The following is a 27,618-nucleotide window of genomic DNA, read 5'->3' as shown; positions in this document are numbered from 1 at the left end:
TAGTAGAGGTGGGGTTTCACCATGTTGGCCAGGCTGGTCTCGAACTCCTGACCTCAAGTGATTTGTCTGTCTTGGCCTCCCAAAGGGCTGGGATTACAGGCGTGAGCCACTGTGCCCAGCCTCAACAGAGTTCCATTCTTCTTGCTAGTAGGAACTCAGAAGCCTCCTGGCCTTGTGTGAATGTTGAGAATCATTCAGCTAACAGCTCCCTGGCACGCCCATGTGGTTTCAGGAGCTGTTTCTGTTAAGGTCCCTGCTCTCTCATACGCCACCCTGCAAATTCCAGCGGCCTCAGCTTCCCCAGTTCCAGTCTGTCCCCTCTACCAAGCAGGAAATTCCAAGCTGTACTTGGACTGTTCCTCTCTGAACTTGGTCCAGAAAGTGCTTCCGGATGGAAAGTCAGGGAGATTCACAGGGTTCACCTCATTTGCTTCCGTCCCCTTAGCAAAAGGTCCGAGTCTGAAAACAGTTGATCCATACGTCCTGTCCAGTTTTTCACTTAAGGAGTAAGAATAAATCTAAACCCTGTTACTCTATCATTCCAAATAATTTAATTTAATTAATTTATTTATTTTGAGACAGAGTCTCACTCTGTCACCCAGGGGAGTGCAGTGGCACAATCTCAGCTCACTGCAACCTCCACGTCCCGGGTTCAAGCGATTCTCCTGCCTGGGCCCCCTGAGTAGCTGGGACTACAGGTGTGTGCCATCATGCTCGGCTGATGAATTTTAAACACAATATTTTACTATATATTCTCAATCTAAAGACAAAAATTTGATAACAAATACTGAACTAGAGTTGGTAGGTTTGTGTTTTATGGTGGTAAAAATGAGCAATTCTTTCTTATTTTGAGACAAGGTCTTGCTTTGTCACTCAGGCGGGAGTGCAGTGGCATGATCACAGCTCACTACAGCCTAGACCTCCCCAGGCTCAAGTGATCCTCCCATGTCAGCCTTCCAAGTAGCTGAGACTACAGGGGTGTGCTACCACACCCAGCTAATTTTAAAAACCTTTTTGCAGGCCAGGCACGGTGGCTCATGCCTGTAATCCCAGCACTTTGGGAGGCTGAGGCAGGCGGATTACGAGGTCAGGAGATCAAGACCATCCTGGCTAAAATGGTGAAACTCCGTCTCTACTAAAAATACAAAAAATTAGCCGGGCATGGTGGCAGGCGCCTGTAGTCCAGCTAATCGGGAGGCTAAGGCAGAAGAATTGCTTGAATCCGGGAGGCAGAGGTTGCATTGAGCCGAGACTGTGCCACTGCACTCCAGCCTGGGCGACAGCGTGAGACTCTGTCAAAAAAAAAAAAAAAAAAATTTGTAGAGACGAGGTCTCCTTATGTTGCCTAGGCTGGTTTTGAACTCCTGGACTCAAGAGATCTTCCTGCCTTGGGCTCTCAAAGTGCTAGGATTACAGGTGTGAGCCACTGCACCCAGCCAGGATTAGCAATTCTGAAACTACTTTCTGTGTTTTTTTGGAAATGAGCAAATGAGTAATATACTAAGAATAATGAAGCAAGGATTCTCAGTGTTTAATGAAGTCAGAAAAAGGGAAAGAGAGAAGACTAGAATGAACTCTGCAGTGCTGAAATGGAATTGGAAATATCAGTATAAACTCATAGTTTTAATACGTAGGTAACTATATAGAAATAAACATGCACATTGATATGGTTTGGCTGTGTCCCCACCCAAATCTCATCTTGAATTGTAACTCCCACAATTCCCACGTCTCATGAGTGGGACTTGTTAGGAGGTAACTGAATAATGGAGGCAGGTCTTTCCCATGCTTTTCTCATGATCGTGAGTGAGTCTCACGACATCTCATGGTTTTAAAAGGGGAGTTTCCCTGCAGGAGCTCTCTCTCTTCTCTTGTCTGCTGCCATGTGAGACGTCCCTCTCACCTTCCACCATGATTGTGAGGCCTCACCAGCCATGTAGAACCATAAGTCCATTAAACCTCTTTCTTTTGTAAATCGCCCAGTCTCAGGTATGTCTTTATCGGCAGTGTGAAAATGGACTAATACACATGTACACATGGGCTATGGGTTGTATTGTGTCTCTGAAAACAATATGTTCATCCAGGTGCAGTGGCTCACGCGTGTAATCCCAGCACTTTGGAAGGCTGAGGCAGGCGGATCACCTGAGGTCGGGAATTCGAGACCAGCCTGGCTAACATGGTGAAACCCCATCTCTACTAAAAATACAAAAATTAGCCGGGCGTGGTGGCTCACGCCTGTAATCCCAGCTACTCAGGAGGCTGCGGCAGGAGAATCGCTTGAACCTATTGGAGGTTGCAGTGAGCCGAGATTGTACCACTGCACTCCAGCCTGGGCAGCAGAGTGAGACTCTGTCGAAAAAGATATGTTCAGTCCTCACTCCTAGTACCTCAGAATGTGAAGTTTGCTGGAAAGACGGTCACCACATATGTGTCTGGCTAAGACAAGGTCATACTGGAGTAGCAGGGTAGGTCCTTGACCCAATATGACTGAAGTCCTTGTGAGAAGAGGAGACAGACACACACAGGGACAGTGGCACGTGAAGACAGAGAGGAGACTGGAGTGATGCCACTGCAAGCCAAGAACACCCAGAACTGAGGTCACCGCCAGAAGTAACGGCTCTACCAAGCATCTCAGAGGGGGCGTGGTCCTGCTGACACCTTCATTCCAGACTTCTGGACTCCAGAATCGTAAGAGAATAAATAAATTTCTGTTCTTTTTTTTTTTTTTGAGACAGAGTCTCACTCTGTCGCCCAGGCTTGAGTGCAGTGGTGCAATCCCGGCTCACTGCAACCTCCACCTCCCGGGTTCACGCCATTCTCCTGCCTCAACCTCCCGAGTAGCTGGGACTACAGGTGCTCGCCACCGCACCCAGCTAATTTTTTTGTGTTTTTTTAGTAGAGACAGGGTTTCACCGTGTTAGCCAGGATGGTCTCGATCTTCTACTTCATGATCTGCCCACCTCGGCCTCCCAAAGTGTTGGGATTACAGTCATGAGCCACCACGCCCGGCCGAGCCTAGAACATCTTGTGGTGCAGAAGGTTGGCGGCGCAGAAAGAATGGTGGAGACGGCCCCAGGAGACCGAAACCAAGCAGGCAGCTCCCACTGCCCAAACCGCACCCACCCCAGCCTCAAAACTCCACAGTAATGGATAATCCTGAGTTAGTACAAATAAGCAAATAATAAACAAATGCTACCACATACAGCAGAATTCCAGCTAGTACCTGCAGAGGGAATGAAGGAGTTAAAACTCAGCTGGGCACGGTGGCTCATACCTGTAATCCCAGCACTTTGGGAAGCCGAGGTGGGTGGATCACCTCAGGTCAGGAGTTTGAGATCAGCCTGGCCAACACAGTGAAACCCTGTCTCTATTGAAATTACAAAAATTAGCCAGGCATGGTGGCATGCACCTGTAATCCCAGCTACGAAGGAGGCTGAGGCAGGAGAATCGCTTGAACTCGGGAGGCAGATGCTGCAATGAGCCGAGATCACACCACTGCACTCCAGCCTGGGCGACAGAGTAAGACTCTGTCACCAAAAAAAAAAAAAACAAAAAAACAACTCGGTGCTGTTCAACCACCAGCGTGAAGATAACTGATTCAGGCAGGAATCGTCGACAGACGTTAAAACGACTGGGTCAAATTTTAATGAGGGAGTTTGTTTACATCATCTCAAATTATCTCCCTACAAATTATTTATAACTTTTAAACAGAAAAATGGTAACATGACAGTGGGGACACCTGGCAGCCACCACCTCACCCCAGGGACAGAAGTCACCATAAGCAGTGAGGGGACAGTTGCCGCCTTGGGCTCCAGGTGCGCCCCACTGAGGACACGCCCTCCATCTATGGTCTTCTGGAAAAGAGGCCTAACTCTGGACCCGAGGAAATACCCTTCTGCCAGCTTCTTTCCAGAGCTGCAGCACTGTCACACATTTACCCACTGTACAGGTTAAATTCCAGTCGCAGACCACCTAGGTCACCTCCCAGAGCCGCCACGCATAGCTCACTAACCGGAAGTTAGGCCAGGCAACGAGCAAAGTCCTGGCTTGCGTCACGCAGCTCTCAGAAAACCCTCAGGCATGGGACTAAAATTCCGGGTAGCATGGTTTTGTGTCTTCTCAGGATTCGACATAGAACTTGGATACACAAAATCCTGTTTTAAAATGCCTTTCCCAGATAACACAGCTCTCCTGATTCCACCAAAGACTTGTGGGAAACGCAGACACAATGGCTTCTATCAACACTCATGGAAGGTGGAGGTTGCTGAGTGAACAGGAGCTCTTCTGCAGAAAATGCCCCTGTGACATGCTAGGGTTCCCTGTGAATCGCACCTCAAGTGTCCCCAGACACCAGGGCGCCAGGAGGCTCAGGTCACTACATGCTGACCTCTGCCCAACAGGTGTGGCCCGAGGCAGCAGCTCTGGGTCTCTTGGGGAAATGGGTGACACACATGAAATTGGTTTCCAGATAAGACGGAACCAGCCTGCTTGTGTCCAGGGGCCCCCATGGGTCCAGGGGCCTCCTGCCACCCACAGTGGGGACAAGTGCGGCTGCCTGGGTGTAAGGCCCCAGCAGATGGCTCTGAGCAGCTGCACGCATGGCACTGGGTGCACCGTGCTGATCTGCACACAGGAGTGTTCACGTCACCTCCCAGGGTGTGGGGAAGGAGGCGCCTGGCTATCCCTCCCTGCTGCTGTGATGTATGTGGTACTGCAGGGGTGCAGACTCGGGATGGAGGGGCCGATGGCCACCCATGCCTCACTTTAGAGGACAAATACATTTCTACCAAGGAAACCTCTGGGGAGTTCACTCATTTTTCTGTCCTATGTATCCATGATTTCTCAGTTTTCTATAATTTTGATATATTACTTGTGTAAGAATATTTTTGCAATTAATTCCAAGCATAAACATCTTTAAAAAATGTTGAGGAAAATGGACACCGTAAAGGTGAGTTAAACAGAGACGGTGGTCTTCACGGTTTGGTTTCCATGGACCACTCCCAGCCCAGCCCAGAGGCCCCCTCCATGGACCACTCCCAGCCCGGCCCGGAGGCCCCCTCCATGGACCACTCCCAGCCCGGCCCGGAGGCCCCCTCCATGGACCACTCCCAGCCCGGCCCGGAGGCCCCCTCCATGGACCACTCCCAGCCCGGCCCGGAGGCCCCCTCCATGGACCACTCCCAGCCCGGCCCGGAGGCCCCCTCCATGGACAACTCCCAGCCCGGCCTGGAGGCCCCCTGAGCTGAAAAGCCAAGCCAGGTGCCGCCACCTGCAGCCCAGAGTGCGTGGCCACGACCCTAGAGAATGGCCTCAGTGACGTGACACACCTGGGCCTGACCCACGGCCCCACAGGAAACGCGGCCCTGCACCCAGGGGTCCTGAACAGACGACAGTCACAGCAGGCAGGACTGGGCTGCGAGACAGCCGCTCCTCTCCTCTGTCATCAGAGCTCGGCATCCTGTCTCCTGAGACACAAAACTCTGGGCCTACAAGTCAGTAAGAATTCAGCCACATGTGGGTGGGATGCGGAGATTGGGGGCAAGCACAAGCACTTATTTGTAAAAGTGCTCCTAACACTCGCGTGTGCACACACCTGCACTCCTCTACCTCTGGATGGAGCTCAGTGGCCAGGCACCTTGCTTGGTGCCCTGGTCATCCCCCTAGGCTGTTGGTGTCTATGGGAAGGCACGGTGGGTGACACACACATGTCCCTGGCACGCGCTGACACTGTGTAGGAGCTGAGCTCAGTGAGCAGAGAAGGAACCTCAGCCAGAATGACCGCCACCCAGTGTGCGGAGCCCAGGGCAGGGCTGTCCCAGGACTCAGGCCCTACTATGAGGCTGAAGCTCAGGATACTGCCAGCATCCACCATTTCACCACCAATCACATCACTTCATGCTGTCCATGGGCGGTGGGTGGGAGGGTGGCTCCCCCACACTCCAACATGCCAGCACGGAAGCATGAGAAACAGAGTCACTCCACTTCCACCATCAGGCAGACAGAAAGCCAGGAGATGCAGCCCCACGCAAGCCCCAAGTGCAAAGCCATGACCGTCCACGCGAGGGTAGGCCCGAGGCTGCCTGCGTGCTCTTCATGTGAGAAGTGTTGGGGAGCAGGAAGAGCAGGGAGACAGGGACCTGGTGACATGGAGGAAGCCTGCAGGGACATGGGTCCCTGAGCTCCTCGCCTGTGGGCGCCCATGTGGCAGGCACGCTCACCGGTTGGTAGAGCCGTTGTAGCAGTAGTTGGGCAGGAAGTCATAGTTGAGCTCCCAGAAGACGTGCAGGGTGATCCTCCCATAGGGTGCTGACACGTTGTGGTTGGCCTCCCGGAACATGGCGTCAAAGCTGTCCAGCGTCAGGTACCGGCTCAGCAGCTTGTGGGTCATGCGGTTGATTTCCAACAGGCCGTCCAGCTCCTGTGCGACCAAAGACAGGGGTTGGTGACAGAGCTGGTCCAGGCAGGAAGGAGGCACCGAGTGGCCTCTGATCCCACCCCAGCCTCACGGTCCCTGGCAGGGCTGCACGGAGGCAGCCCCCAGCAAGCGTAGGCTCTGACAGGTGACATGAGCTTGCTTCTTGGCACCCCACCTTTTCACAGTCACCCCCACTGGGCCATGCCTTTCTCCACTGCAGTCACCTCCACGCCACCTACCCCTGCTGTCCAGCACCCTGTGGGGCAGAGTGCACGTGTAGCCTGCTACTGCCACCCTTCCCCCCATGTGCCCGCTAAGCCCCGGCCCTGCCCTGCAGTATAACCCAGCCGGCGGCTGCATCTCCCTGGGTGTTGCAGCTGAGCCAGCTTTCTCTGAGGTGCCTGGAGTCACTGAAAGGCATGCGTGGGTGGCAGGGCAGGTGCATTCGTTCCCACAGGCCTTGCAAACCCTCACATGCGCTGCTCTGGAGCTCGCCCAGGCCGCACTGTCCAATATGGCAGCCGGGGCCGGAGCACAGCTGCTCCCACCTGAGGCACGCTACATGAGACACCAGATTTCAAAGACTGAGTAGGACGAAACAGACTAGCAAATACCCACCTCAATTATATTGCCATAGGAATGACGTGGTGAATTAATATGGGGATACAGTGGATTAAGTATGTCATTAAAAATAACTTCACCTATTTCCTTTTCTAATGTGACTATGGGAAAATTTCAAATTACGGATCTGACTTGCATTCTATTTCTGTTGGACAGTAATGGCCTCGATCAAAGCCTCGACCAACGATTTTACTCAAAATCATATTTGGCCAATGCCAACAGAAACACCACGGCCGGTACCAAATTATGCTCATAGAAAAAGGCCGCCACAGGTCTCTGAGTCCCAGCCTATTTGACTCTAAGGATGAATACACAGGGCCCTGCTCTGAAGTGCAGAGATGCTCACAGGGACATGCACTGTGCCCGCCAGCACCCAGTGCCTGCCAGCCAAGGTCTGTTCTCCAGGAATGAACAATCCTCTCGAGCCCTGGCACGTTCATTACCATCTGACTGCAGCCTTTATTCTCAGAAGATCGATTTGGCTGGCGACCAAACCCTCGATTCACAGTTCCTTTCCTTGGCTCTGGTGAAGGTCTGAGGACAATCGGATTTTCCTTCCTTACCTGCCCTGCTCAGACAGCCCAAGGACTTCTTCCTCACCTGGGAAATCCAAAACGTTCACTGCAATACCGTTTTTACATGTATTAGTATTATTTTTTCTAATCTTCAACCAGCCTAAGATGCAGTATTTCTAAGTGTTGACAAGCTTGGGTCGGTTTTACCAAATATATGATGTATGCTTTTAATAGACACTTTCAAGGTGTCTTCTATTTTATCAATATTTCCTTGAAATAAATGCCAGTCGGCCCTGCTCCGTTGCTTTGGTTTTCTTCTTGAGGAAGCTGTATGACAGGTACACTGAATCTTCATCATCCATGATGATGATCATCTGAGAGCATCATTTCCTCTCAAATCCTTTTTCTGCTTTAATTTCTTTTTGATTTTAAAAATGTTCCCTCTTTTTGTTCTTTTTTTTTGGAGACAGAGTCTTGCTCTGTCACCCAGGCTGGTGTGCGGTGGTGCAATCTCGGCTCAATGCAACCTCTGCCTCCTGGGTTCAAGTGATTCCCCTGCCTCAGCATCCCGAGTAGCTGGGACTACAGGCATGTGCCACCATGCCTGGTTAATTTATTGTACTTTTTAGTAGAGACGGGGTTTACCATGGTGGCCAGGATGGTCTCGCTCTCCTGACCTCGTGATCCATCCACCTTGGCCTCCCAAAGTGCTGGGATTATAGGAGTGAGCCACCGAGTACCCAATCTTCATTCTTATTTCTGTTTTTTGTTTGTTTGTTTTTTGTTTTTTGAGACAGAGTCTCACTCTGTCGCCCAGGCTGCAATACAGTGGCGCGATCTCGGCTTGCTGCAACCTCTGCCTCCCGGATTCACGCCATTCTCCTGCCTCAGCCTCCCGAGTAGCAGGGACTACAGGTGCCCTCCACCACGCCCGGCTAATTTTTTTAATTTTTAGTAGAGTCGGGGTTTCACCATGTTAGCCAGGATGGTCTCGATCTCCTGACCTCGTGATCTGCCTGCCTCAGCCTCCCATAGTGCTGGGATTACAGGCATGAGCCACTGTGCTCAGCCTTTTCTCTTTTCAAAACTTTCTTTTTTCCAATAACCTTATTTCTGGATTTCTTTTTTTTTTTTTTTTTCTTTGAGACAGAGTCTTGCTCTGTTGCCTAGGCTGGAGTGCAATGGCACAATCTTGGCTCACAGCAACCTCTGCCTCCTGGGTCAAGCAATTCTCCTGCCTCAAGCAATTCTCCTGCCTCAGCCTCCCAAGTAGCTGGGATTACAGGTGTGTACCACGCCCGGCCAATTTTTTGTATTTTTAGTAGAGATGGGGTTTCACCATGTTGGCCAGCCTGGTCTTGAACTCCTGACCTCATGCAATCCACCCACCTCAGCCTCCAAAAGTGCTGGGATTACAGGTGTGAGCCACTGTGCCCAGACTATTTCTGGATTTCTAAAAATTCTGATTTATATTATTCTTTGACAGCAACTACTACTTTTTTTTTTTTTTTTTTTTGTGATGGAGCCTCGCTCTGTCGCCCAGGCTAGAGTGCAGTGGCGCAATCTCGGCTCACTGCAACCTCCGCCTCCCGGGTTCACGCCATTCTCCTGCCTCAGCCTCCCGAGTAGCTGGGACTACAGGCGCCCGCCATCAAGCCTGGCTAATTTTTTGTATTTTTAGTAGAGACAGGGTTTCACTGTGTTAGCCAGGACGGTCTTGATCTCCTGACCTCGTGATCCGCCCGCCTCGGCCTCCCAAAGTGCTGGGATTACAGGCGTGAGCCACAGCGCCCGGCCAGCAACTACTACTTTCTTAATTTCTTTTAGCTCACTGTGAAAGATGAGGTTACAGTTTCCATGGTCCGTGGGTGTCTGTCTGACGTGCCTCCGCTGTCTGTAGGGACACTGCTGTGCACTTACATTTTCTTTTTTAGTGTAATATGTCTAAAGGGGATTAGACCATGATCTTTACCTGTGGCTCGACTGGAAGTGAAATAAGCTCTCTCATGCTTCTGAAGAGGAAGAGGAGTTGGTCAGGGCCAAGAGTAACAGCACTGGCTCAAGCCTTCTGAGACCTGTCTCTCATGCTCCCCTCTGCCACGATCCTAACCCTTACCAGCTTACATGCTATTCCCAGCAGCTTCTCCCATGGACAGCTTTGTCTTAGGAAGGAATTTTGATTTATTCAATTCCAGAGTCAGCAGGGCCTACTGTTTCAGCTGCCTGAAACCTGATCTCATCTCAGCCATCTTTGAAGAGCTCTGTCTAAATTATTCTCTGTAGGCCATCAGCTTGGGCTCCTTGACTCCAATGGTGTCAGGTGGCGGGCAGCACAACCCATGTGTACTCAAATGGCCTGACTCACAGGGGTGCCAGTGTTGACTAAAGGACTGTGGTATCCCCAGGGCTGGCACAAACGATCAGCCTTCGGAAGTCTCATTGATCTGCATAAAGGGAAAAGCCCTAGGCCGACCCAATACCAGCCTAACTTGAATCATCATGAAAGAAATTCACAGCTCCTCAACCAGTTCTCGGACCCAGAGCTCCTTGGGTGAAGGAGAGAAAGGACCTTGTGCATTTTGTTTGAAAATGCACACTGTAAACCCTCCCCCTGCTCCCCCAGTGGAAACGGACGTGTGGCCATGCACCAATGACCATGCACTGGAGAAGGGAAGACAACCAGCCAGTTCAGGCTTACTGCATGCTAGCTCTGATTAAATCCTAAAGATTCAAAGGCACCACAGGCCGAGGGTCAGAGTTGGGGGGTGGTCAGGTGATCCACAGAGCTGTGGCTCGGGGGCCTGCTCACTGAGGTCCCCCTGTGGCTCTGGCCCTGGCTCCAGCATGTGTAGTTGGGTGGCACACCTGAGTGGCAGGCCGGTGTCTTCTGTCCACGTTAAGGTCTTTCTGCCATCTTCTCTTCAGACAAGTCTTCCATGACGCCACTCTCTCTCTCATCTCCTCTAACACTCCAGTTACACGTTAGGTCTTTCCACTGTTTTCCACATTTCCTATGCTCTTTTCTGTCTCATTCATTTTTTTTCCACATTTCCTATGCTCTTTTCTGTCTCATTCATTTTTATTTTTCTCTGTTCCCCAGTTCAGATGTTTTTAACGTCTGTTTTCCTGTTCCTTAGTCTTGCCTCTTCCTGTGTTCAAATTGTGATAGAGACACAGGGAAAAATGGCAGACAGAAGGTGGGACTAACTGGCAGCTCCCATTCAGACGAACATAGCAGTGTGTGAAGACTCACACTGCAAACTTTTGCTTCAAGAAATACCACAGGAACATACCAGGAAAGCCAAGAGAATCCAAAGACCCTCTGAAGGAAGCGGCTTGCCTCTGTAGGCTCCGTGAGACAGCCGAAAAATGGGTGAGCGCCCAAAGAGGGTGAGCGGGGAACGTTGGCCCCGAACACACATCCTCACTGGGAAACCTGAAGGTCCAGATAACAGGAGAAGGATTAGACCTTACCTGGAGATGAGATGAATTCAGACAGCCAGGCGAAATGTAGGGGTAGAGGAATTAGCAGGAAGACCCTTGTGGGCTCTCTTGGTCCCTAAAGAAGATATGTCTTTTTTTTTTTGAGACGGAGTCTTGCTCTGTCGCCCAGGCTGGAGTGCAGTGGCACGATCTGGGCTCACTGCAACCCCCGCCTCCTGGATTCAAGTGATTCTCCTGCCTCAGCTTCCGGAGTAGCTGGGACTACAGGTGCCTGCCACCACAGCTGGCTAATTTTTGTAGTTTTAGTGGAGATGGGGTTTCACTATGTTGGCCAGGCTGGTCTCAAACTCCTGACCTCAAATGATCCATCCACCTCGGCCTCCCAAAGTGCTGGGATTACAGGCATGAGCCACCGTGCCAGCCAAAGTTAAACGTTTTTATCTCCTAGCTTGTTAATACTAAAATGTAAACATGTTATTAAGTGGTGTGCTACCTTTTGCCATAGTTGGCGATTTTCTCAAGATTGGGGTTATGTGTTCGTTAAGTCAATTTAGCATTGTGAACACTGAGTGTAGGCTTGGTATAGGCCATGCCCGATGAGTGCATCTCTTTTATTATCTATACAAGAGGCTTGGTATAGGCCATGCCCAGTGAGTGCATCTCTTTTACCATCTATATAAGAACTGGACCTACCCTTAGTCCAATTTATCAACAAGGCAAAGTGAAATTACTTACAACTATGGAAGTCAAATCTTCACTTTCAAATCGTCCAATCGCCAGTTCCAGGGACTTATACATGGCTGCTGAGACGCGCTGGGTGATCAGACGATTGAGGTCTATTGACCTGCCGAGGAGCTGGCGTACACAGGGAAGGATGGCAGGGAAAGAGTGGACATGAGCAGCTCGAAAACAACAAATGCCTCACCAGAGACCCTGGAGAAGCTGGTCTGTCAATAACGACACCCTTTACAACCATGTTCAAGACCCATCTCCCCGCATACATGGCAGTCTGTGTGTGTCTTTTTACAGGCGTACGATGATAAATAAGAGAAAATTACTCCATCTCTATTTCAGCATACTAGGAACATATCCATACTTCAGTGTTGTTCTAACAACATAAAAATATGACAAAGTCCTGGTGAAAAATGTCCAAAAAATGTGCATGGTGATTATTGGTGTACAGAGAGTAGAATTAAATGCAATTTTTTTTACAGTTTTCCATATTTTACTAGTTTTGTGTGTGTAATGTAACATCACTTTTAATTTTTAACTTCTTTCTTTAATGTTTGTGGGTACGCAGTAAGTGTACATATTTATGGAGCACATGAGATGTTCTGATACAGGCATGCAATGTGTATCATTTTTTTAAAAGCTGTAAAAAATAAGCACTGTATATCTTTAAATTCTTCCTGCTGGCCAGGAGAAAGTTTTCTCTGATGCTCTGAGCTGGTGAGTGCTTCTCACCTTCATTCTTTTTAAGCTCTGGCTTTTGGGCTCCTGGAGAAGGGTTAACCCCTCCGGGCTATGCCTGCCCCCAGGAGCCTCAGGGCAGATACAGAATGCTGCAGGTGTTCCCTGTGTGTGAGGTTACCCAATAGAAACGGTGTGTCTTTCAATGCCTAATAATTTATAAGGACGTTCACAGTCACAAGGCATGCTGATATCTAAACCTAGCTAGCTAGTAAAACCTAGCTAGCTATAAGAAATCTCAATCTTTTTTTTTTTCTTTGTTTTGAGACGGAGTCTCACTCACTCTGTCACCCAGGCTGGAGTGCAGTGGTGCAATCTCAGCTCGCTGCAACCTCCACCTCCCAGGTTCAGGAGATTCTCTTGCCTCAGCATCCCAGAGCAGCTGGGACTACAGGAACCCACCACCACACCCAGCTAATTTTTGTATTTTTAGTAGAGATGGGGTTTTGCTATGTTGGCCAGGCTGGTTTCGAACTCCTAAACTCAGGTGATCCGCCCACCTTGGCCTCCCAGTGTTGGGATTACAGGTGTGAGCCACCGCACCCAGGCGAAAACCCAGTCTTTTCAATGCACGCTCTACGTCCCCACCACAGCCCGGCCCCAGCTCACCTGCACGTGCCTCTGCTTCAGCAGCGTTTCGTAGCGGTTAGACGGTGGGAGGTGGATCGTGGCTCCCTGATTCTTGCATTCTGATCGTAACCGTTTATCAAGAAGCAAACTAGTGTAGAAGGAAGACAGAAAGTTTTTCATGCACCATAAATTGTAATGGGAATGTCAGATCAAATTATGAAACATTTTGTATCAAAATCACACACCAGATACTCACCTTCCTGCCATAACCTTATAATAGGCAAATATCTGGTCTGCTAGCTTGTAAACAAATTGGTCAAAACATAGATTCACCTGAAGAAAAAGAAAGCACACGTTACAGTTTGATTCCCTAAAGCAAGATCAAATAACAAGGTGAAAAACAAAATGTTTCGTTAAGGCAACTAACTGAGGCCCTTTTATTTTTTTGAGACGGAGTCTTGCTCTGTTGCCCAGGCTGGAGTGCAGTGGTGCGATCTTGGCTCACTGCAACCTCTGCCTCCCAGCTTCAAGTGATTCTCCTGCCTCAGCCTCCTGAGTAGCTGGGATTATAGGTGCCCGCCACCATGCCAGGCTAATTTTTGTATTTTTAGTAGAGACGAGGTTTTACCACGTTGGTCAGGCTGGTCTTGAACTCGTGACCTCAGGTGATCTGCCTGCCTAGGCTTCCCAAAGTGCCATGATTGCAGGCATAAGCCACCGCACCCGGACTGAGGCTCTTATTAGGAAAAAAAACTAGGCCAGGCGTAATGGCTCACGCCTGTAATCCCAGCACTTTGCAAGGCCGAGGTGGGCAAATCACTTGAGGTCAGGAGTTCAAGACCAGCCTGGCCAACATGGTGAAACCCCATCTCTACTAAAAATACAAAAAATTAGCCTGGTGTGGTAGCATGTGCCTGTGGTCCCGGCTACTTGGGAGGCTAAGCACGAGAATCGCTTGAACTCGGGAAGTGGAGGTTACAGTGACCAAGATCACACCACTGCACTCCAGCCTTGGCAATAGAGCAAGACTCCACCTCAAAAAAGAAAAATAAACTAAAGAAACTAGCAATAATCTTACTGTCCAACAACAGCACACTAAATAAACTGCAGTGTGGCCAGGAGTGACTACCACACTGCCACAGAAAACTAGGCTAGAACCAATCTTACTGAGGGAGAAAAATATTCCTATTCTCTGAAATGCAAGAGAATCAACAAGGCTCTCTTCACTGTGTGCAGTGACCACGAGGAGCTACTGTGCATTGCAGGTAGGTTCCCGCCCTGGGGCAGCTCCGCCTACTGTGCACTCCAGGAGGCACCACGGAGCAAAGTGGCTGTTCTGGGTGTGAGATTGGTCAGGAGGCACCCTCAAAAGACCCTTACTTGCAGATGGGACTCGCACTATCTCCTGGAACTGTGAGGAGAATACCTGTAATTGGTGGCAAGCGGGACCCAGGACCCATGTGCCCGGCAGACAGGGCCAAGAAGGGCGTCTCTGCCCTCCTCCCATCCTGCAGGGCCAGGGACCTGTGACATCTCCCTGAAGCACCATTTTCAGGTGGTCTTTGTGAGAAGGCAGAGGAGAGATGTGTAGAATAAGGTTCATCTCCTTAAATGTGCATACACTAACCTGAGAATTCCACCTGTGGGAATTTGTCCTATAGAAGTCACGCGATGCAAATAAAAAACATGCCAGGGAGTGCAGCAGAGTGCTATTTATAAAATCCAAAACCAAAAAAATAGAGAAATAAAACAGGAGTTGCATCAGTTGAACATCAAAGATCATGTTCATAACCAGAAATAGATGAGGACGCAGACACCGCAGTGACACATGGTCAAGTGAAAAAGCGCATCCTGCACTCATCACGGGAGCATATCCACAGAGGAAGGGCTCGCTCCCACATGCTTGCTTCGTGGTTTATACTGTCTTATATTTTAAAGAAAGTTTAATACTTGGAAGAAAACAAAATGAGAAAGGAGATTTAATTGAAGGAAATGAACAGAAATGGAGCTGCAGGGGCCTCACCTCGGCCTCGATTTCGTCGTAGAGGAACTGCTTGTTGAACCTGGTGAGCGCGTAGTGGGCGCTGTCATTGTACAGGTCCAGGGAGTAGAGCACGTACCTGCAGAGGACAGCAGCAGTGTCACCAGCAGCCTCCACCATGCACTCGCAGCTCTGACGGCCTCCCCCCACCTCAGAAACTCAACTCCATTTTTCACCTCTCACGTAAGGAAAAACCATTTTCACTTCAAACACCACACAGTCCTCCTGAGAAAGCCCGTGGTGGCTGCGCCTGAGGTGGCCGCCACACCCACCAGGCTGCGAGGACGCTTGGGGACAGCAGACGCTCACTCAAGGCCACACACAGACAAGGGCCTCCACCTGCCTGCATCTTCTCACTTAGCAGGCTTTAAAATATTTCACTACAAGTACATAGGATTTTTTTTTTTAACAACAAGAAAATTGGGTTATTTTCTTATTTCAAGAATGAACTCCAAGGGCCAGGCTTGGTGGCTCACGCCTGTAATCCCAGCACTTTGTGAGGCTGAGGTGGGCAGATCACTTGAGGTCAGGAGTTCAAGACCAGCCTGGGCAATACGGCAAGACACTGTCTCTAACAAAACTACAAAAAACTATCTGGGCGTAGTGGTGCACGCTTGTAGTCCCAGCTACTTGGGAGGCTGAGGTAGAAGGATCACTTGAGCCTGAGAGGTCGAGGCTGCAGTGAGCCGAGATCGTGCCACTACACTCTAGCCTGTGTGACAGAGTGAGATCCTGTCCAAAAAAAATGATAGAGAATGAACTCCAGCACTTTAGGTGGATGAGGCAGGAAGATAACACGAGGCCAGGAGTTTGAGACCAGGTTGGACAACATAGCAAGACCCCATCTCCATGAAACACAAAACAATTAGCCAGGTGTGGTGGCGCATGCCTGTAGTCCCAGCTACTCAGAAGGCTGAGGCAGGAGGATCACCTGAGCCTGGGAGGTTGAAGCTGCAGTGAGCTGTGTTTGCACCACTGCACTCCAGCCTGGGCAACAGAGCAAGACCTTGTCTCTGTTGGGAAAAAAAAAAAAAAAGAATGAACTGACTGGAAAAGAACAAAGGTGGGCTGGGTGCGGTGACTCATGCCTGTAATCTCAGCACTTTGGGAGGCCGAGTCGGGCGGATCACTTGAAGTCAGGAGTTCGAGACCAGCCTGGCTAACATGATGAAATTCATCTCTACTAAAAATACAAAAATTAGCCGGGCGTGGTGGTGGGTGCCTGTAGTCCCAGCTACTTGGGATGCTGAGGCCGGAGAATTGCTTGAACCCGGGAGGCGGAGGCTGCAGTGAGCTGAGATTGTGCCACTGCACTCCAGCCTGGGTAACAGAGCAAGGCTCTGTCTCAAAAAAAAAAAAAAGAAAAAAAAGAAAAAATTACACCAATGGAAGTACATAGACAGCATTAAACATGAAAAAAAAAAAAAAAAAGAACAAAGGGGAAGGTCCTGGATCCCACAGCTGAGCAGGAGCATGTCCAGCATGGGCCCATGGTTGAAGGCCCGTCTCCCACTGCCTCATGTCTGGACAAAGGCCATGGACAGGGGCAAGGAGGCCCATGCCTGAAGGAGGCCTCCAAGGTGGTTCCAGCTCCTCATGCCACCCTAATGCTGTGGAACCAGCCATCGGAGGCTCTGCCCACACAGATGGCACGGCCATGCCACAGCCACAGAGAGTGGAAGATGACTGTCCTTACCATCTCCTGGGCACCACGAGGGATGTGTGAGGACTGACACACAAGGAACTCAGGGGCTTCCCACTCATGGTGCTCAGAAGACAGACCGGTTGGGCGGCTCCCCAGTCGCTCACCATGAGACACACCCTTTTCCAAACACTTTCCCTTCCACGAACTTCGTATTTTGAAAGACTGACCCTTCCATCTAGCTCCACAGTCCTGATCCCCAAAACAAAGCTGTTCAATCAATACTTCCTTTCCCCACTTCATCTGGGTCAGAGGCTGCGTCACACAAAAGGCCAGGCCACAGGGCTCCTGCAAGGCAGCTCCCGGGCATGGCCACCTCACAGGGCCTGCACTAGGAAGGCCTGGGGAAGGTCCAGGTTCATCCATCTCCCTGGTCCAGGCTGAGTCCCCGGGCCCCAGCCAGCACCCATGCAAAGTAGGAACGTGACTGGTTCTAGTGCCTGAGCTCTCAATTCCAGTCTGACACCAAGAAACTGGTTAGTTACTTGTATCAACCTTTAAAGCTTTACCCCAGGAAACATGATTTCTTTTTTTTTTTTTTTTTTTGGAGACAGGGTCTTGCTACGTGGCCAGGCTGGCATGCAGTGGTGCAATCCATAGCTCGATGCAGCCACAAACTTCTGTGGTAAAGCAATCCTCCTGCATCAGCCACCACACCAGGCTGTTTTCTCATTTTTGTAGAGACTGGGGTCTTGCTATTTTGCCCAGGCCCAGAAACATGATTTCAAATACAATACTAAAAACAGTCCCGGCCTCTCCGCCACCTCCTCTGAGGACCCCTGGTCACCACACGCAAAGGCTGGAGACAGGCCCACAGGACACGCACTCCATCATGGACGCCTCCTTCGTCTCCAGGATGTGGTCCGTCAGGATCCAGGGCATGGACATCTCAATGGGGAACTGGATCCTCCTGCCCATGGTCAGCTCCAGGAAGAACTCTCGGAACCACAGCTGCGACAGGTCGCAGCACTGCTGCAGCGTTTCTGGGAGGGTTCAAACAACACCACGTTACCTCCCGCAAGCAAAAACACCCTTTAGCAGAGATGACACAAGGGCCGTGTGCCGGGTGCCTGCTCCTCCTCGCTCAGCCCCAAGCCATGCAGCATGGACATGAGTGGGGAGGGGTCACCGGGGCCTTGCGCTAGGGACAGGACCAGCTAGGCATGGCTGCAGGTAAAGTCACCTCATCAACCCTGTGAGCCCTTCAGTGGGATCCAAGGGGAAAGTGTCTTTTTTTTTTTTGAGACAGAGTCTCTCTCACTCTGTCACCCAGGCTGGAGGGCAGTGGCACGATCATAGCTCACTGCATCCTTCAACTGCTGGGCTCAAGCTATCCTCCTGCCTCAGCCTCTCAAGTAGCTGAGAACACAGGCACGTGCCACCAACTGATTTTGTATTTTTTATAGAGATGGGGGTCTCGCCATGTTGCCCAGGCTGGTCCCAAACTCCCGGCTTCAAGTGATTCTCCTGCCTTGGCTTCCCAAAATGTTAGGATTAACAGGTATGAGCCACTGTGTTTTACCTAAAAATGTTCTTTTCAAAAGGAGACATAAAAACAGGACTTCTGGCTGGGCGCAGTGGCTCACGCCTAGCACTTTGGGAGGCCAAGGAGGGTGGATCACAAGGTCAGGAGTTTGAGACCAGCCTGGCCAACATGGTAAAACCCCATCTCTACTAAAAATACAAAAATTAGCCAGGTGCAGTGGTGAGCGCCTGTAATCCCAGCTACTAGGGAGGCTGAGGGAGGAGAATCTCTTGAACCGGGGAAGCGGAGCTTGCAATGAGCTGAGATCACCCCACTGTACTCTAGCCTGGGTGACAGAGCAAGACTTCAACTCAACAAAAAAACAAAACAAAAAAACAAGACTTCTTTACTTTCACTTAGAATAAAAACCAATGTCCAGGCCGCAGCATTAGAGGCACACTCAGGGAGGTCTGGCTAACGCAAAAATGAGACAGATTAAAAGAGCCCACACTCGAACTCCATCCTTCCATGGAGTTAACAGCAAAAGTGGTACTATTTCCTCCAATACCTGCAGCACCCCAGCCAAGACAGCAGGGATCCTGTTCTGAGCAAGAGGTGGACACGGACGACTCGATGAGAACACGGGGCAGACACACGGAGGGCAGAGAGCGCACCCACCGGTGGCAGGTCAAGGTGGCCGGGCGTCACCCAGGATAGGCTTGCCTGGCACAGGGCACCCGCTATCTTCCCCCCACGTCATGGTCTGCAGGGGCCATTTCTGGTATTTAACAATGCCTATGTCTCAACTCAGGCACCAGATTACATTCGCCTGTTTCCGACCCCGCATGGGTTGAAAAGATTTTCTGTTCATGTCGCAGGGCCGGCCCGAGCTCCTCAGCTTATACCCTTGTAGGGGCCACGCCCTGTGGAGCGAGCTCAGGCCAGGGACGTACAGCCACCGCCACAGAGGGCAGGACGAGTCACCGTCTGGGTGCACCAAGGGACGGGGCAGGGGTGGTCAGGCAGGCGGAAGCATTCTAGACGGTGTTAGTGGTGTTAGCACATGCCAGGCCAGATGCTGCTCAGCAGTATCTCTTACCACTGAAATTTATCAAGTGAGTGTAGAAGAATGACTCTCGATGAAATTTTTCTATGTCCAATATGGTGGGCCCCTCAAGGCTACTTCTCAAGGTTTTCTTGGAACCACTTTTGTCTGCAATGAGGGACTCTAGCATGGTTCTCACCATGTAAAGCTGGATTATCCAAGGAAACATTTGTCGGGGAGAAAATATACATGGTACATTAGTTATGCCAAACTCAAAAAGCCCATGAGAGAAGGACTGCTCCGCTACGCCCTGGCCAGGAGGGCCCCGCACCAGCTCCCCGAGGGGTCCAGGTGCCTGTCTATGCGGCCATGTTGCTGCTGCTTCAGGGAAAGAACAACTTGTAGCGGAGCAGTTCGCCTCCGTGCCATAAACATCAAGAGAAACAAATGATGTCTTACCACCAAAGGTTAAAAGGGGTAGGTAGGTGCACGACTGCCTCAGAAACGTGTTAACCGCATGCAAGAGCCTCTCCATGCCCAGAGACTTGAGCTGCCTGAGCAGCTCGGCAGAGCCCAAGGACTCGGCCATGGTGCGCACCAGGTAGAGCTAGACATGGACAGACAGGAGGGAGAGGCAGGAGAGAGACGTTAGTCACTCAACACACACACCCCAGGCAGGGACACGGGACGCACGCAGAGGGAGGCGGGGAGGGTGGCCGGCACCACACACAGGCCGAGGGCCGTCCCCCTGACCCTCCTGCAGAGCCAGCAGCATGCATTGCTGGTGACTTTCCAGAACAGTGGCAGAAGAGATTAAAAGCCTCCAGCAGAGATGAGGGAGAAGACCAGCCCCAGGACGGAGGACAGACGCAGAGGTGTGGATTAAACCGGGTGTGAAAGTCGTGAGAAGCACCTCAGGGAGGCCTGAACACACCAGGAGAGAGGACAGTGGGCAGCTTAGGACCATGACACACGCAAGCAGCACCTCACAGTTTCCCACACCCCATCTACGGTCATTTGCAAACCCAAGGTAAAAATTATACAGACATTCAAACACCCATCAAGAAACACAGAATGAATACAGGACACGTGGACTTGTGCCCACATTTTTGGGATGGGAGTTGAAATGGAGTCAGACTCCTTCTTAGTGCACATGACACATCTGACAATCAAGGCACGACTCGCTCACGCTCCCAACTCACTTGGGCGGGAAACAGAGGAGCAGCAGAAACCACAGGCACCGCTTTCTCTGCCTGAGCAGGCAGCGGGGACTTCATTTAACCCGGGCCTCACCAGCCCCACCCGCTCGCAGCTCAGGGTGGGTCCCCCCCAGGGAGAGGGTGCAGGCGGGGCTCAAGGGACGAGAACCTGAGTGCTGGAGGGTCCCACGGCGCGGCGTGGCACTTTTATGTCGAAGCCGCTCTTGGGGTCCTTCTCGCCCCGCAAGGCTGGGTCATTGAAGGGCTCGTGCCCCGTCTCCCAGTCACACACGGTCTTCCTGATAGCCTGCAGGACACTGAACACCCCACCAAGTGACCAGCAAGGCCCAGAGGCCGAGACCTCCAGCCTCACAATCACACCATCTCCTCGCCCAGCTACCGGGCTCTCAGAACAGCCCCCATGAAAATACAAATTCCTCTGGGGGCCGTGGAGGGATGTGGTAATGGACCAGCTCAACAGGAAAGTTTAAAAGGAGCCTGCCTTCTGGAGAGTGTTACTACTCCCAGAAGACTGCCCTGAGCTCCAGTTCGCATCTGTTAGCCCAGGGCAGCAGTGAGGTGGCTCTGAGTCATGCTGTGGGCAGGGAGACGGCAGAACACAGCCTCCGCCCGGAGCAGAGCTGGGCCCCACCTGCCTGAAGCTGGCTGTCCCCAATAACCAACAGGGACGTGAAGTCACCCACATGACCAGAGCCTGGACATGTCTCTCGACGGGTTTGGAACACAGCCTCATCACCAACAGGGCTCCACCATGCAGAGGCCCCCATGGGCACCATGCATGAACCACAGGCACTGCAAGCCTGGGATAAATGCACCTTGTCCCGGGGTCCTCAGACTCCCTAGACACTCGGCAGCTGACTTACTGTCCATTGTTTGGATTAATAATTGGACCCATGCATTACTTTTAGAGGTAATTCACCAAGAGGGCATCTGAAGGTTGAAGATAAATATATTGAAATCATTTTTGAGAATTTAATGCTCCTGTTGTTTGAATCCAAGTTCATCCGAGAACATGTGGGCACAGCGGGCACAGGGCATGGGGAAGGCTGACCTCTGGATGACGTTCTTCTTCTTCTTGATGGCCTGCCGCAGCGGCTCCCTGAGGGTCACCTGGGAGAAGTCCTGCAGTGCGGCATAGACGGTGTGCCGAATGGCGTGGTTGAACACGCTCTCCATCCTGCCCATCAGCACCTGCAGGCCTTTGATCATGGCGATCACCTGCGGGGGACACGGCAACAGGGACGGCCCTTCTTAGGGGCGGCACCAAGCCTCCTCTGCCTCGCACATGCCGGGGGCTGCTCCTCCTCGCCCACGGCACCTCTCTTACACCCTCCCGCGTTCGTGCCCTGCAGCTGCCCTGCCCCAAAACGTCTTCTCCAAAGCCGCAGTCAATGGAACTGTGCCCGCATCTGACTCCCCATCAGACCATGAGCACCTGGAGGACAGGGATGCATCTAACTTGAAACACACACGCATCCACCCCAGCACACCCTCCTGTGATGGAATTCAAATGGGAAAGAAGAAAAAGACTCAGGAAAGCAGGCATGATATTACTAGAAAAAGAAGTTACAAGAGGTTGTAGTCCAAATCCCATATTGTTCACAACAAAGGCGCACTAAATTACCATTCACAGAAAAAGCCTGGAAGACTCTGATGGAACATAATTACATGACAAAGAGCTTCCAAAGGAATTCCTGGGACAGAAAAATGGTGCCAGGGCTCATTATTTCCCTGTTTCCAGCCAGTAATTTTGTCATGACAGTGTGCTTTATTACTTTCTGAATAAACAATTGAAGGGCACAAACCAAGCATGACCTTTACAATTGCCTGAGCTTTCTTACTGCTTTTGCAGTTTATAAATATTTCTACAGCCAACTTCACGATAGCTATGTGAGACCTAGAAACCTCTCCGAAAGCAGCAAGTGAGGCAGAGCAAGACACACTTACCCCAAGTCCACCCTGCCGTGTGGACGTCTGACATATAAGACACCAAAGCGGAACATTTAATAGCACCAGTGAAACATAATTCACTTCTTTTTATTTTTTAACTAGAATGCTGTAGCTAAGACTAATACATTTGGGAAAATCTTAACAACCCTTCTTTGGCCAGGCACGGTGGTTCACACCTATAATCCTGGCACTTTGGGAGGCTGAGGCGGGAGAATCACTTGAGACCAGAGTCCAAGTTCAGCCTGAACAAAATGGCCAGACCCCATCTCTACAAAAAATTTAAAAATTAGCCAGGTGTGGTGGCATGAGCCTATAGTCCCAGCTACTCAGGAGGCTAAGCCAGGAGGATCACTTGAGCCTAGGAGTTCAAGGCTGCAGTGAGCCATGACTATGCCACTGCTCTCCAGCCTGGGTGACAGAGCGAGACCCTGTCTCAAAACAAAACAAAAACCCTACTTCAACATCTGAAAATGGTCTTCAGTCCACAGTAATAAAAAAACAAAAAACAAAAAAAAAACCTTTTGAAATTAAGTATTTGACAGATTCAAAATTAAGGCAGCTCTTTTTTTTTTTTTTTTTGATACAGGGTCTCACTCTGTTGCCCAGACTGGAGTGCAGTGGCATGATCATAGCTCACTGCAGCCTTGAACTCCCAGGCTCAATCGATCCTCCTGCCTTTGCCTCCTGGGTAACTAGTTCTACAAGCATGCACCACCATGCTTGGCTAAGCATCTTGCTACTCTTATTAAATCTGTTGGTTTGAAGTTTGCTTAGCAAGAACACAAATGTGTTTCCCCAAGACTTCACACAGTCTCCCTCTATCACTTTCTGGTTTTATTCACACCTTTTGAGTTCCTCATTATGGCTTTATAAACAGCCTGATTCATGGGTAAATGTAGATGTGTCTGACAAGTACTTGAAACACGGCTTATATGATTTTGGTGCTTTTCTTTTTCATGAAATTTTCAGGTGGAAAAGTTGACAGTCTGCTTTTAATTCATCCTTCTATAATGTAAAGAATTTCCAAATAGACTGTTTTCATGTAAGACTCATGGTCTATATGCAATTAAAATAATGAAAATTTTAGAAAGGAAACAGTCTGGAAGAAAACGCACTCAGCTGCTCAGCGCCGTCTCTGTGATGGTGCCGCAGGCACTGTGCCTTCCTAATGCCATGCTTGTGTTTTCAGCACGCTTACTTTGGAAAATTGTTTGATGATTTTATATTGTTTTTCCAATCAACAAAAAAGAAAAGTTCTATTTAAAAAAACCAAATGAGGAAAAACCCATTTAAGTGAACATAACAATCCTACATATTCACACTTACAGGAAGAAGGAAAAGGCAAGTTAACAGCAAACTGAGAGCTTTAGATGCATGCATTAGAAAACTAAAAAGGATAAAAATCATAATACTTATCAAACATTCATCACTAATTTATAGAAAACAGCAAAATAAACCCCCCCAAAATAGAAGAAAAATAACTAAAAGCACCCGGGCGCAGTGGCTCATGCCTGTAATCCCAGCATTTTGGGAGGCCGAGGCGGGCGGATCACGAGGTCAGGAGTTCGAGACTAGCCTGACCAATATGGTGAAACCCCGTCTCTACTAAAAATACAAAAATTAGCCTGGTGTGGTGGTGCACACCTGTAGTCCCAGCTACTTGGGAGGCTGAGGCAGGAGAACTGCTTGAAACTGGGAGGTGGAGGTTGCAGTGAGCTGAGATGGCGTCACTACACTCCAGCTTGGGTGACACAGCGAGACTCTGTCTCAAAAATAAATAAATAAATAAATAAATAAATGCATGCAACAATTAATGAAACAGAAAACAAGTGTATAATCAAGGGTGATCAACAAAGACAAAGCTGTTCAGTAAATAAATAATAAAACTGACAAATGCTCAGCAAGAATAACAAAGAAAAAAAAGAGAAGCAGGCCAGGCACGGTAGCTCACGCCTGTAATACAAGTTTGGGAAGTCAAGGAGGGTGGATCACTTGAGGTCAGGAGTTCAAGACCAACCAGGCCAACATTGGTGAAACCCTGTATCTACTAAAAATACAAAAATTAGCCAGAAGTAACTTGAACCCGGGAGGTGAAGGTTGCAGTAAGCTGAGATTGTGCCACTGCACTCTAGCCTGGGCAACACAGCGAGACTCTGTCTCAAAAAAAAAAAAAAAAAAAAGACAGAAGCACGAATTACCAGCATTAAGAATGAAAAAGGGGACATTAGCAGTTTATAGACAGATTAAGAGATTATGAAAAAATACTGTCATAGGATAGACAGAGGTCAATGGGATAGGATTAAGAGTCCAGAAGTTAACTTAACAATTGATTTTCAACAGGGTACCAAAACAATTTGATGGGGAAAGATCATCTTTTCAACAAACAGTACTGACAACTGTATATGCACATGCGAGAGAATCAAGGTGGACCCTTGTGCAGGAAAGGGTTAACTCAGCAGGCTGGGGAGAATGAAACTCCACACATCCCCAAGAAAGGCCCATCTTCAGGACTGGCTGAGGTCATCCCAGGAACCAGCTCTGAACCTTGGGAGTGTCCTGCCTAGAGAGTATGTTTTTGTGTGCCTGGGGCCCAGGGCCTACTGCTGTACCAGTCTGACCAATCTCTGCTAACAAGATGATTAATAGTGACCTCTTGTATGTGTTTTGAGGACCTAGAGTCTGAGTAGCCAAGGTCAGCCACGTGACTGGCCCCCAGTAAAAATCCAGGACCCCAAGGCTCTGGGGATCTGCCCTGGTGAGCCACACTTTGCGTGTGCTGTCACACATCATCGCTGGGAGAAATAAGCATGTCCCGTGCAATTCCACTAGCAGGCACAGCTGGAAGTTTACACCTGTCTTCTCTGGACTCCACTCTTGTGCCTTTTCCCTTTGCTGATCTGACTCTGTCTTTCGGCTGCAAGGAGTCATAACCTTCAGTGCAACAACTACCAAGCCCTGTGAGTCCTCCCAGCCAGTCAGGGGGATGGAGGGTGGTCTGGAGGGCCCCTGACACAACCTTGTCACACACTGTATAAAAATCCACTCAGAATGGATCATATATTTAAATTAGGTTTAAGTTAGGAGCTAAAACTATAAAACTTTTAGAAGAGGCTAGGCGTGGCGGCTCATGCCTGTAATCCTACCACTTTGGGAGGCAAAGGCGGGCAGATCACCTGAGGTGAGGGGTTCAGGACCAGCCTGACCAACACGGTGAAACCCTGTCTCTACTAAAAATGCAAAAGTTAGCTGGGTATGGTGGCGCATGCCTGTAATCCCAGCTACTTGGGAGGCTGAAGCAGGAGAATTGTTTGAACCTGGGAGGCAGAAGTTGCAGTGAGCCGAGATCATGCCACTGCACTCCAGCCTGGGTGACAGAGCAAGACTCTGTCTCAAAAAAAAAAAAAAAGGCTTTTAGAAGGAAACACAGGAGTAAATCATCATGACCTAGGTTACACAATGATTTCTTAGATATGACGCCAAAAGCATAAGCAACGAAAGAAAAACAGATAAATCAAACATAATCAAAATTAAAACCCTTTGTGTCTCAAAAGACTCCATTAAGAAGCTAAAAGGACAATCATAGAATGGGAGAAGATACTGAAAATCCTATGGCTGTAAGGAACTGATATTTAGAATGTATAAGGAACTCTTACAACTCAATAATAAAAGCGATAACCTAATTAAAAATGGGCAAAGGATCTGAAGTGACATTTCTCCAAATAATGCACACTAATGGCCAACAAGCACATAAGAAGACGTTTAACATGCTTAGTTGTTAGAAAAACGCAAATCAAAAGCGCAATGAAATGAGATACCACCTCACACCCACTAGGATGGCTAGAATCAAAAAGACATACAATAACAAGTTTGGTGTGGATGTGGGGAAACTGGAGCCCTCACTTACTGCTGGTAAGAAGGAGAAATGGTGCTGCCACTATCTGGTAGTTCCTCAAAAGCTAAATGTGCCGTTATGATCCAGTAATTGCATTTCTAGCTATACAATCAAAAGAAATGAAAACCAGCATCTTCACAAAAACCCGCACATGAAAGGTCACAGAGGCTGGGCATGGTGCTCACCTCTAATCCCAGTGCTTTGGGAAGTCAAAGCAGGAGGATCACTTGAGCTCAGGAGTTCAAGACCAGACTAGGCAACATAGTAAGACCCCATCTCTACAAAAAATTTAAAAATTAGTCGGGCATGGTGGTATGTGCCTGTGGTCCCAGCTACTTGGGAGGCTAGGGAGGGAGGATTGTCTGAGCCCAGGAGACTGAGGCTGCAATAAGCCATAATCCTGCCACTGCACTCCATGCACTCCAGCTGGGTGACAGAGTGAGACCTTGTCTCAAAAAAAAAAAAAACAAGAAAAAGAAGTTCTCAACAACTTTATTCATAATAGTGAAAAGGTAGAAATAACCCAAATGTCTCATCTGATGGATGGATAAATACAATGTAATATATCCATGTAATGCAATATTATTCAGCAATAAACAGAACAAAACAGTGATACCTGTGTGAACCTTGAAAATTATGCTAAGTGGCCTGGCACGGTAGCTCACGCCTGTAATCCCGGCACTTTGGGAGGCCAAGGCAGGCAGATCACCTGAGGTCAGGAGTTTGAGACCAGCCTGGCCAACAGGGTGAAACCTTGTCTCTACTATAAATACAAAAATTAGCCAGGCGTGGTGGTGGGTGCCTGTAATCCCAGCTACTCTGGAGACTGAGGCACAAGAATCGCTTGAACCCGGGAGGAAGAAGTTGCAGTAAGCTGAGATCGCGCCACTGTCCTCTAGCCTGGGTGACAGAGCAAGGCTCCATCTTAAGATAAAAAAAAAAGGAAAATTATGCTAAGTGAAAATTATGTTTTGTGAAAGCCAGTCACAAAGGGCCACATATGGTATGATCTACTCATATGAAATGCCCAGAATAGGCAAATCTATAGGGTCAGAAAGCAGGGTGGTAGCTGCATAGGGTTGAGGGAGGGAAGAATGAAGGGTGACTGATAATGGGCTGGCATTTCTTTTTGTTCTAAATTTGACTGTGATTGTACAACTCTGTGAATGTGCTGAAAGCACTGAATTTTACACTTCAAATGGGTGAACTGTATGGTTACGTGAAAAAAGAAAAGCTTCTACCAAAATAAGATGAGAATTTACTATGAAAAA

The 27,618-nt window shown here is 49.4% G+C and overlaps 1 protein-coding gene across 5 annotated transcripts in view; it reads right to left on the bottom strand.

The window, feature by feature from the left end:
* The window catches only part of CYFIP1 (cytoplasmic FMR1 interacting protein 1), a 112,913-nt gene that overhangs the window by 28,154 nt on the left and 57,141 nt on the right, over nucleotides 1-27,618 (bottom strand). For 2 of the 5 annotated variants that reach the window (XM_024232941.3, XM_024232942.3), the window contains exons 14-22: nucleotides 21,557-21,723; nucleotides 20,654-20,801; nucleotides 19,340-19,493; nucleotides 17,602-17,758; nucleotides 15,056-15,152; nucleotides 13,289-13,365; nucleotides 13,072-13,180; nucleotides 11,728-11,847; nucleotides 6,216-6,415 (exon numbers count right to left, since the gene is read on the bottom strand). In XM_024232941.3, coding sequence (XP_024088709.1) covers nucleotides 6,216-6,415; nucleotides 11,728-11,847; nucleotides 13,072-13,180; nucleotides 13,289-13,365; nucleotides 15,056-15,152; nucleotides 17,602-17,758; nucleotides 19,340-19,493; nucleotides 20,654-20,801; nucleotides 21,557-21,723 — 1,229 coding nt within the window. Of the gene's footprint in view, nucleotides 1-6,215; nucleotides 6,416-11,727; nucleotides 11,848-13,071; nucleotides 13,181-13,288; nucleotides 13,366-15,055; nucleotides 15,153-17,601; nucleotides 17,759-19,339; nucleotides 19,893-20,653; nucleotides 20,802-21,556; nucleotides 21,724-27,618 lie in introns of all 5 variants that reach the window. The other 3 variants (XM_054531957.1, XM_054531958.2, XM_054531960.1) reach the window with 2 other exon arrangements.

This window comes from Pongo abelii, chromosome 16 (assembly GCF_028885655.2).
Source record: "Pongo abelii isolate AG06213 chromosome 16, NHGRI_mPonAbe1-v2.0_pri, whole genome shotgun sequence".
Taxonomy (NCBI): Eukaryota; Metazoa; Chordata; class Mammalia; order Primates; family Hominidae; genus Pongo; species Pongo abelii.
Note: the sequence above shows the minus strand (reverse complement) of the source record. Positions and strands in the feature narration are given on the sequence as shown.